Source organism: Crassostrea angulata, chromosome 7, assembly GCF_025612915.1.
Source record: "Crassostrea angulata isolate pt1a10 chromosome 7, ASM2561291v2, whole genome shotgun sequence".
Classification (NCBI taxonomy): Eukaryota; Metazoa; Mollusca; class Bivalvia; order Ostreida; family Ostreidae; genus Magallana; species Magallana angulata.
Genome location: NC_069117.1, coordinates 38,999,938 through 39,012,084, shown reverse-complemented (window position 1 = coordinate 39,012,084; position 12,147 = coordinate 38,999,938). Strand labels below are relative to the sequence as shown.

The 12,147-nt window shown below is 32.3% G+C and overlaps 1 protein-coding gene across 1 annotated transcript; it reads left to right on the top strand.

Annotated features, from left to right (window-relative positions):
- The first annotated feature begins 915 nt into the window (after nt 1–915).
- On the top strand, nt 916–12,039 carry LOC128156969 (uncharacterized). The gene is made up of 6 exons (XM_052819316.1): nt 916–1,012; nt 1,101–1,154; nt 3,342–3,499; nt 9,595–9,747; nt 10,515–10,561; nt 11,719–12,039. Exons 2-6 carry the CDS (start codon nt 1,105–1,107, stop codon nt 11,770–11,772), a joined length of 462 nt encoding a protein of 153 aa, XP_052675276.1. The 5' UTR covers nt 916–1,012; nt 1,101–1,104; the 3' UTR covers nt 11,773–12,039.
- Nucleotides 12,040–12,147: the final 108 nt, after the last annotated feature.

The window sequence follows — 12,147 nt, the reverse complement described above, 5'->3', positions numbered from 1 at the left end:
TTAGTTATGATGGACAGTCATGACTAGTTCGGCCCATCTACGATGATCATGAGTGAACATTTAGTGGTCAAATTTTAGAGTTATATTTTATAAATAATTTACTTCTGGTTGTAACGTGCTTTCTGACTGGTTAAAAAAATTATTTTTTTGTCGTATAAAGAATGTTGCCTACTTAATAGTAAGACTAACGTCAAAAAATATCAATCCGCCTGACGTTACGTCTGAATTTTGTATAATTTGATGTCATTTTATAGATCAAATAACAGTTTTTATCAACAATTGATTAAAAAAATTAAAATTATTAGGAATGAATTCAAAATTTTAAATTATTAGTTTTATACGATATAAAATGGTTTGGGACATTTTACGCTTTTTTATAATCCGCTTCGCGGTGTATAAAGCATGAACTGCCCCAAACAATTTTAATATCTTATAAAAAACAAATAAATATTGAATTCTTTTTTTAAATAAACTAACAAAACTGTCAAAACTGCCTATCAAAGAGTATATATGCAGGATATGAGTCTCCGAGTTCTGAGTCTCGGAGTCCCTCTCCTAGGTATGATGCATCACTTACTCAAAATACATTCATTCAAACATGGCATAAAAGGTTACAAAAGTTATATAAAATATGCAATACATGACTCAATATAGAGTACCAGAGCGATCGTTGCAGACACAGAATCGCCAAATATGACACTTATTTATAAACTCTCAATTTGGATATCATTATGCCCGTATTACATGTATGCACCTGGTTTCATAATATCACTTAGGAATACTACGCAGGGCTACAAGAGTCACATAGTTCATTCTGTTAGTTATCATTACCCCAATTCAGTGCGCATTATCTAGGTATACATAAATATCATAATAATCAATATTAAATAATAGCATTTCAAGGTCAGAGCATGACTATCAGTTATTACGCAACTCTTATCGGTTTCCAATAAATATCGGTTGTTCATATAATCTTACTATACCTTTCTACACTCTCTTCCACGTAAAAGAGGTAACACTTTTTGACATTTTCAATAAGCTAATGCATGGAAAACAACCTATTAAACATATCCTCTTATTCTGTCTTACTCAATTTTCAGCAAGATGCTGTTATATTCTGTAGCGTTTGCCGGATTTTTTTCCGTAGTACTTTCGTAAGTAGGTTTACCCCAGTACTGTAGAGCAGCATACATTGATCCTCTTTGAACCGAAAATTACAGAATAAGCATACATTAGTAACAATTCAAGATTTTGATTATATGTATGACATAAGAGTCCAAAATGTAGTATTTGAAATTGCTTGAATTTATATCATTAGATTTTTCTTTTTCAAAAAAGTGTATGCACTGAAATGATAATTCAAGGCACAGTGTTTTTATCTGTATGAAAGTTTTGGTAATAACTTTTAAACTGCAATATATGCACAACGCATAACATAATACCGGTATGTACATATGTATGCGAATATTAAACCACGGTATTTACACAATGTGCAATATCACTTTGAAATCAATGCCGTTCCGTTGAGGCTATCCGACCTTCGCCTTAGGGTGAAGATGCGAGAGTGCAAAATTGTGAAAGGGAAAGTGCGATGTATCCCCGAGTAACCAAACTCCGTCACCATAAGCAGAAAACCTCCCGCGTTTCTCTGTAAATTATTTTTTGTGGTTTTTATCATTTGCAATCACTTAATATAATCTGAAACAATATAATTTATAAAATAATTAACAGAAATATTTTTATTTTTATTCAAATAAGCCCTCTGAATACGACGTTTATCACGCGTGCTTATTGTATCTTATGAACCTAGCTCCGTCACCCACATGCTCTATGATATGGAAGGGAGTGAAGACACATTAACAATTTAGCTAAAACTCCATTTGTATCTAGGCCAAGTTATAATAAATAAAAATGGTACTTACAATATAAATTGTATTTAATTTCATGGAAATGAAATGATCGCCAGAAAAAAAAATTGGTCCATGTAACAACAATTACAATGGTCTTTTCAGAATGTATGGATGCCGTTTGATTTATGTCCTTACATATTTCAAATATTTTATATCATTAATTAATGTATAACTTATCACATTATTTATTTATTACATTTTTAGAAATGTAACATATTCTAAATAGCGATATACCGGATATATCTGTAACCCTGTATAAGGCAAAAGTATCGGCATGAGCGATTTGACGTTATCATCAAGAGTAGTGCATAGAGGCTATTGCGGACTGAAAAAAAATGTATTGATTACCTTAATCCAAGATGTATTACAAGTGAAATGTTTCATCTTGACCTCTCTTGAAATGACTGTCCACTGTAAATGATCGAATGGGCCTGCATGTCAGAAATATCGATATTTTAGTGCACCCGTGAAAAAAGTTTTAGCTGATTTCACGCTATTAATGGTGCATAAAATGAACAAGGTTTATTTCTGTTATTTTTGACACATTCTTAAATTTAACCGTTGCATATTGTTGACATTTGATTAAAGATTTTTGACATGCAAAAAATGACGTCTTCGCTTATATTTCTTTCTCTTGGTTAATAACATATAATTTGATGCAGGTATGCCGAATGCTCTCGAATGTTTTTGCGCTAGACAGTGTGGCGGCCATCATGCTTACTATGAAAGTTCATAAGTACTTTACTAAGTTATCTGACATATCTTTTAACAAATGCTGGTTTAGCCAAATTATTATGTACTCCATATAAAATACAATGCCCGCCGTAATGTTTGGCTCTTCCAAACTTCTGTCAATTACAAAATATGAACCAGTTTGCATACCTTAGTTCAATACCGTGGTTTTAGTAAAGAAACATTTATACTTTATCATAGGACAAAATGTTTGGTTTCATAGTTGTTAAGTATATTTCATCAAATATCGTCTTTTTTTTTGCAGACGCCATTTTTTATATATCGCTTTTGCACCTTTGCACCTTCGCGCTACGCTTTTGCATCTGCGCACTTTCGCTCCTTAGACTGCGCACCATCGCACTTTTGCCTTCGCAGGTTTGCACTCTCTCATCTTTGCCCTATAGGCAAAAGTGCAGAGGTCGAATTGGCCCAACGGAACATCAAAAAACTATGCCAGAGTATATTTTTTACAACTCATAACAATTTACGAAATCAGATAACTTTTGAACCAAGGCATATGCGCAACGCTAGAATAACCACTGATTTTTGATCAGAATTTACACCCATTTTTATAATAACATTAACTAACTGAAGAAAAAAAACTTTCATTGTTTAAATAACACATTTTGTTTCTTTTTTAATTTCTAATAAAGTTTTGTAGAGTTGAGTTTTTTGCACAACTTGACCTTTTTGGTACAGTAATGGACACTCCAAACCGAAGAGTCTAAGTCAAGATCAATATAATTACATCGCTCAAGATGTGGACAGGAGCTTTGATTTGGTTGATGTCAACCCTAAGGACGGCAGTCTACAATACCAGGAGCTTAGCATGGCATTCGCTTATATAGACACTAATAGTAATACAGTTTTATGATTTCAAATCGAAGAACCGTGCAATATAAGAAAACATGAGAAACTTAAAACATTATAATCCAACATGTTTCCTTACTAATCGATTTTTGGTTTTTTTTTTTAATTTTATAAATCTTTTTTTTTTAAACAAAAGAGCTAGAGCCACGAAGCATCAAAAATGTGCCTTAAAATTTTCACAAAACTCAAGTTTGAAACAATACAAATTGTAATTACTTATAATGTAGGGCACAATATTCTGCTTCTATGCATATGAATTTTTTTCACTTCGGCCCCACCGTTTAGCACATGTGCATCATCAAACATACTATGATCGTTAAAAATAGCTGAAAATTGTAGATTTTACTGCAGTATTTCCCAAATTTGAATGTGGCCACACTTGAGTACCTCTTTGAAACTTTTAAAACTGAGAGATATTGCATAAATGCTTCCGCCTGCAAAATTTCGTAGAGGTACTCAAGTGTGGCCAATGTGTATTTTACAAATTTTGAAAATTTTAATAACAGAAAATAACACTGACCACTCTATTTTTAGGGTAATTATTTGTTTCCTTTTTATTGCAATAGCAGAATTTAATTAATAATTATGATAATGAATTATTAGTGATTATTTACAAAATCATCATTTTATTAAATATTTGAGGAAGAAATGCATATAATCTGAACTTTAACATGTTTTATCTAGTAATTTTATACTGTGTATTCATGCTTACATCGTGCATCATCAATGACGTCATAGTTTGACGTTTGCGACGTCAGTTGAATCTGTACATGGAATCTTGAGTTCTTTCAGTATTTTGCCAATAGAATTGACCAGTAAAGTATGCATTTTTAAAAAGCATTATTTCTATGTTCCACGGTATTATTCAATTACAGTAGAATATGAGATACATGAACATTGCTATAAACAGAAAAAAAATTAATTGGCAAAGTTAACATTGTACGTACGTAAGTAAATATATATTCCTATACCTTTATGTAGAATAAGCGATAGCATGTATACGTAGCTAGTTGTGGGTTTTTTGTCAAACGGTGAAATGCATTAAACGAAAGGAAAGATGCAAGAGATTTTTTTCACACAAGTACGTGTTCCTGAATACCGCGGGAGAAAGACAGTCGACATCACATGAAAACATGTACATATATGATAAACTTAATTTATTCCGTCAAAAAACTTGATTATTTAATTCCTAAGTACAGCTGTAATTGAATATTAAGCCAATCGTCCCTTGCATAAAAAAATTTTGCAAATGCATACGTCTTTTCTTTATCAGCCACCTGTTGACCAGTGTTGATTTGTCGCGTGGTCAATATATTTCCGGTGAACCGTTACATGCAGTTACACTCCTTTCTAAAAGATCGATTGTGTCCGTTTCGATGAAGACGGCTTTTGGTATACACAGCTTAGAATACATTATCAGCATGTGCTCTATATAGAAGTCTAATCCTAATTGCGATGTCTTTGTTGATAATTTGTCCAATAAAATAAAAAATCACCCTAAATGTGTGTACATCGGTGACTTACTTTTGCCTATAAAATTCTCGATTGAAATCATCTTTGATTATTTTATGCGTATTAAATCTAATTAAAGTTTTTCTTGTATGGAATATAGAAAAAAATCAGATTGCCGGGCCCTTTCTTAAAAAAAAAACATCGATGAGTACAGAGAGATTTAAAACAGTATTTGTTTCCATTCAACCCCCCCCCCTTCCATACCCTCTGAAAAAATCGATTTACGGCCGAGTTCACTACAAATCTATAGATATGATAACACAAATTCTACAGGCTTGCTATGAACTCGATTTTTAAAGACAATTTTACAACATTATTTATGTGCTACTGCTTGATGTTTTAAATAAAAATGTTCATTTTAACCTATCTTCGCTCCGAAATAGTAAACCCACATTCTCTCTCTCTCTCTCTCTCTCTCTCTCTCTCTCTCTCTCTCTCTCTCTCTCTCTCTGAAATATGATCTTAATTCTCAAGACATTTACGGATAGCTTATCACTTGTAACAATTCTCAAAGGACATGAATATCACTAGAAAAAATGAAATGTAAAATAGACATTATGGCATTTATAAGGAATAATTAACTCATAAGAATATTTTTAAAGAAATCGATATTCTTTTTTCATTTAATTAATAAAAATTAAAACACTTATGTAATGTCATTCCTTTGTTCCAGCAGTCAAAAATTTTACTTGTGACAGTCCGATATATTAGAGAGCTTCTTGATATCAGACCATTATCAGTGGTTACAACACTGTTATTCTGTAAAATCAGGCTGTCTCAGGAATCAACAATGATATTCAATTGCTATATATGCCTCAAACACTTCTGTATGAAAAAATATCACTGTTCTCGGCCCTATAACGGGCCTCGAAACTGTTTTATATTATTTCATACAGAACTGCTTTCGGCATACTAGTACATCCATTACATAAACACAGTCGCTAAAAGGTTTTATTTTTCACTTGAACAGTTCGTGAACGGTGAGCGCACAGTGATTGTGCTCTAAACGAACGGCGAGTGCACGCTGAGCCGAATTTGGATAGCGCTTATGAACGGTGAACTGAGAGCGAACGCAGAGTGCAAAGTGAACGTTGAACGATATATGTACTCTATGTGAACGCAAGATGAACGATTTATTCGGAGTGCCCCGGGCGGTATTGTTACATTGTGTTTCGTTGGTAATCAGGAAATTATGGAAGGGAATTACCGCCAAAATTCTATGTATCTTGCTTTTATTCTTATTATGCTTACTTCTTTATTCTTCATTACATTTACACTTGCATGTCACTTTATTGTTTTCATATTCATGCTTATCCAATTTCACTTTGATTCTCTTTGATCCTTCATTGTTTGCTTAATTCTATGTTGCAACATTCTCTTCTTACTATCTCTGTTACAAACGTGAATTCAAACACGCAAACCATAAAGCACTTTCAATAAAGACGAATACAAGTTGCATGAATTTAATGCTGCATTATGACGCCAGGCGGCAGTGTGCGCGCTACAATCGCTGCTCCCCGAAAAAAAACTAACGTAGCTAGCTAAATGTGGGATGTTTCGCACCATGACATTTCGCTCCAATGTTTATATGTTCAGATCAAGAAATGGAGGGGAGGTTAATGTACTAAGGGATAATTTATAATTTTGTTTGCCGGGAGGGGGGGGGTAGGTCGAGTTCTATTTTCAGTAGGTTTACTTCATATGTGAATTTAAAAAAGTTTGAATATTCAAGGGTGGTGGGGTGACTGGACCCCCCTCCTAAAATAAAATAAAATTCTAAGTCTGCCCATCAGTTATATTTATGAGACGATATAATCTTACAGTTCTCATAATTAGCACCCGTATCATAATTATCATCATCGCAAGCTTGATATGGAAGTCGGTCAATTCAACTATTCATTTAATCAAGACGACATGTATGAGGTTCATGTCTCTAAGTTACATGTATCATAGCCTAAACACCTTCAAATCTAAACATGGACATTCAGTTACATGTACATGATTTATATTAGAATAAACAAACCTACAATAAGCATGGTTGTGAGTGATACATACACATTTTTATCACTTCAAAAATCTGTGTAAATAAAAAGCATACATTATTAATGTTTTGTATTTTGGAAGAAAAAAAATATTTTATTTAGAACTTTATATAAGAATTTTTAGTTAGATTTGATTTAGATTTTAAACCAAAACGCATAAACAGTCATATCACATACCGTATTTTAATCTCTCTGTCTGGTTTGTTTTCGTATACTCATTGTGTAATTAATTCACTGATAATTTAGATTCGTTAATTTTACCGCGTTTACTTCTGCGACTCCACCGTTCTGTGCCGAATCGCAAGAATATAAAATCGCGTGCACCAAACTTAGTTTTCATATCACAAGTTCAAAACTTTTAGAAAATAAAATAAGTGAGATTTTAAAACCTGCAGTTTTATGTTTTTCAACCCGGAATTTCACGCGGATATTCATTCATCGCATTTTATCAGGGATACACAGTACTGTAGCCTAACGAGAGGTACATAGTGATTCATGCAAGTGATAATTTTCACACGTACTGGAGTACAAGAAAAGCTACTTCTAATTATTTCGTACCCCAGTCCTTTTATTGTTTTTCAAAAACATCTTTAAATTTGGTTTAAATTTATTTCTATTTCATCTACATATTCCGCGGGTACCTGTGGACAGAACCGTGCATCACCCCACTTCTTTTCACCTCAAATGAAAATAAAGTCCTGTCGACAAGTACTTGTGACATGTTCCTCTTCTAAAAATTAAGCGTTACTGCAAATAATTTGCAAATAATTTGTTACTGCATATATATAAGGTACATCATTGCATTGCGGATCTAGAATGAGATCAGATCCACCCCCAATGGAAAATTCACCCTTATTTAATCAACCAATAAAAATGTTATATTAAAAGTTTAAAAATTTATCAATTTAAACTTAACTGTTATATAAACTTTTATAGTTAAGTTTAAATTGATAAATTATAAACTTTTAATGTAACAAAAACATTAATACAAAATTATCTCTCAGATTACCCCCCCTCTGATTTTTTTTAGAACCGCGCGGAGGCATTTTACATGTACACAAAAAAACTCCGTATCTTTTTAAGTCTGCGTATATCGTGGCTTGTTAAAAGTTGATTATATTAACATGTATTTTATATTCCTATACTAAGCCCTTAATTTGAGATGTTTTCACGAATTTATTAAATTTATGCCATTTGTTAGTTTCGTTTTAATAAATCTTCGGGAGCAGCAATTGTAGCGCACACACTGCCGCCTGGCGTCATAATGCAGCATTAAATTCATGCAACTTGTATTCGTTTTTATTGAAAGTGCCTTATGGTTTGCTTGTTTGAATTCACGTTTGTAACAGAGATAGAAGAAAGAATTTACACGAATAAGAAGAGAATGTTGCAACATAGAATTAAGCAAACAATGAAGGATCAAAGAGAATCAAAGTGAAATTGGATAAGCATGAATATGAAAACAATAAAGTGACATGCAAGTGAAAATGTAATGAAGAATAAAGAAGTAAGCATAATAAGAATAAAAGCAAGATACATAGAATTTTGGCGGCAATTCCCTTCCATAGGAAATAATAACAATAAACTACATGTTTGTATTGTTATAAGCCTAAATATAATATTATCTGACTAAATAATAAGTGAACACTGAACGAACGCAGTGAGCGCATGCAAGGCGAAATCTTTGTGAACGCACGGTGGGCGATTTGTGCACGATGAGCGGGAACGGAGCGGAGCGGAGAGCGCACATGAACGCACGGTGAGCCCACGGGAAACTGGGAAAATTAAACATTTCAAAGAACTGAACCCTGGCATCTAACTGCTCTAAAGCGCCAGGATTGGGTGAAAATATCGAAGCCTTGAAACAAGTAAAATAATCTTGTAGAATAATGTACACAGACTGTTACAGTAATGCATCAAAATTGGAGATTACATATATCTCTATTAAATTCAATTACCGTATCTCTGACATATTCATATATTTATTTTTAATAATTTGTGATTACATTGGTAGAATTCAATGATTAATCCTCAGTTATACATTGCGCATCATCAGCATTACTTCATGCAGTTTCAAATTGCAGAAAAAAGAACTTTTAAGACACTGACATATATAAATGTACCGCCGTTATATTGACCTTCAGCACTGGTCCCTGTAATATGTTTTAAACTATATTGTAAATAAGCTTTTCATGCTATTTTCATCAATAAATTTATTTTTATAAATTAATTATAATGTTTACATGATAATTTTATTGATGTTTTTTGGTTTATTTTATTAGATTCAAGTCATACGTAGTTTTATCATTTCATGACGTTACTTAACAAAAATGACGTCTGTTCTATATTTTTCATCAAAACAATGCCATATTATAAACTCCGTTTATAAAAAAGTATGATAGATATCGAAAAAAGAAAAAGAGTTATGAAAAGCTAAGATCCTACCCTATATTTTACCAAAATATGGTAATTTTTAATGATAGGGCATTTTTTGATGCTTCGTGGCTCTAGCTCTTTGTCTACTGCAGACGATGGCGTGCTATCATTTGAGGAATACCTCAAGGTTACAAGCTCTGAACCAATTCAGCGAGACATCTTCAACCACTACGATACAAACAGAGATGGAGTCCTTCAGAAAACAGAATATGTTGACACTCCATTCAGGGCAATGGACCCCAATGGTTAGCCAATAGATGTTTTGTAAATTTCATCCCGTTTTGCTAACGTTAATTAACGTTTTGAGATTCAATGAGTTAATTGATTATGCAAAACTGCAAGGCTTTTAACTTTACAATTTGTCATCTATGATATCTTTTATGAAAGAAAAAATTGTTCCTTTAAACAGATATGCATTTAATCTTTGAAACTACATGTACCTTTGGACGAATTTCTTTGCATTTGCTTCACTTCTAGTAAATCGTGTTACAAAATTGTCTTTTGTTTATAAAATATTAAATTTTTAATAATGGAGTGCTTAAAAAATGAAACGAACTTTTTCAGAAAAAATGTTTTATTTCTTTCAATACGTATTTTCCAAAAAGACAATGATTAGGTATCAGTAATTATTGATCTACATTATTCAATATGATACTTATAGACATTATTGCCCGAAACTAAAATAGTTCTCTGAATGAATTTGATGCATTACGAAATAAAGTAACTTTTTTGAATATAGAAGACTTGAAATTAACATCCATCTAAATGTATATAATTCGAGATAATTGACATATGTAAACGTGGGATAAATACATGTAGGTGGAATTAAAAAACAATAAGATTGATAGAAATGATGGTAATATTGGTTCCTGGTACCTAGCGAGTTAATCAGAAATTAAACATAAATTTAGCACTAGGTAATGAGAGCTTGATATCTGTCATTTAACGTGACACTTGTATCATGTAATATGATTTGTTCGAATTTGAAAAGATTTTGTCTGATATTTTACAGGGGACTACGTAGTGACAAGACATGATTATGTTAACTTCTACACCAATGTAAGTAATCTAGTAACTAACTTATTATTCATTGGAAAAATTGAAAGGTTGCTTGATATAACTTAAACATATTGTATAAGGTAAACAATGGAGTTTGTTCAAATCATAATCCCAAGGGTAGGTTGGGACCACAGTTAGGGTTTGATGTTAAACATAGGAATAAAGAAAGACTACAAATGTTACACTTCTGTTCGAGTTGAAATACGGATATGGTACAGATATATTTACGAAGCAGTAGAAATCTGACAACGACGGTATACTGAATTTTGACGTCAAGGCGGCGCAGCGATTATACATCAAATTGGTGGAAATTTTGGAAAAAACCTTTTCAGGGCACCCAATTGCTTTAACAAAAAATATACGATGGCAAGGGATATAGGGCTTCGGTTTATTGTCTTCTTTTACTGATTGTTTAGCTAGAATTCAGACAAAGTGACTAAATATCAAGTACCCTTTGCACACTAAATGATGTCAACACTTCTAAAATATGTACAAAGAATGACTGCAGGAGACATTTCACAGTTATTTTACTTTCGGTTAGAAATAACCCGATTTTTTTCACAAAAATCAAGAATGGAGAGAATATGTGAATGTTGACATCTTGTAATGTAAACAAAAAGATGAAAAATAAGGAATTAATTCTTATATCCTTTTGTTTGTTTGGTGTTTAAAACAAAGAATCAATGAGAAGCGTTAAAACGACGTTGCGGTAAGTTTGCGGTTGCGCCAGGTCACTGGACGAAGGCAAGATGGCCCGTTTACCAGGAATAATCAAATCATTCCATGGACACGAAACTTTTCACATTGATAAACTTTATCTGTACTGAACTGTACTGTATTGTATGTATTGTATATAATGCATGTATGTATGTATTTTACATTACAAATAATAGAGTACAATGTGTTTAAAACATGTCCGATTTTAGTCAATTAACAACCTTCAGAATTTTCTTATATTCTGTTAATTTTCCACATCATTGCATAAACGAAGCACTCTTGTTGGTGTTAAATATTTCATTAATTTGTTTTATTTTTTCATTACTGATAGGAACAATAAGTGTTCATTAACGTCTAGAATTAAGTGCGTAAGAAATTTGAACAAAGTACTGGTTTGGTTTGAAAAACGTGTAACTATCTTTTCTTTATATTTCTTATAGGTTATATATAATATTCTACAGCAGCAGCCGCAGCTCGGACAGATTGGACGTTAGGGATCCTTTACACATGGACTGTGTTTTACTAAAGAACTAACGACTTACAACCAACATTATGAATACTAATTAATCACAAACTATTCAATTTTTTGTTCTTTCATCTGTGAAGTATAATTATGGATATCAAAAATGTTGTAAAAAAATGGTTTTAATAAAAATTTGTTCCTTAAAGATTATTCCATTAAACTGAATATGTTTACGACTTTGTCGTAAGCTCTTTTGTAGAACGCAGTCCATACACTTAAAATAAAATTATGAATTCAAGTGACTTTAATTCTTGATTTATGTATGTCGTAAAATTTTCAAGCCAAGATCAATTTGAAATAAGGGCAACCCTTGACTTTTTTTTTTAGTATATTCTTGACTTATAAG

Excerpts from the sequence above, each read along its gene's own strand:
- LOC128156969 (XM_052819316.1), top strand. The coding sequence starts at position 1,105 with ATGCTGTTATATTCTGTAGCGTTTGCCGGATTTTTTTCCGTAGTACTT. Across the intron at positions 3,500-9,594 it reads CGCTTATATAGACACTAATA|ACGATGGCGTGCTATCATTT; the intron begins GTAATACAGTTT and ends TGTCTACTGCAG. Across the intron at positions 9,748-10,514 it reads CAGGGCAATGGACCCCAATG|GGGACTACGTAGTGACAAGA; the intron begins GTTAGCCAATAG and ends GATATTTTACAG.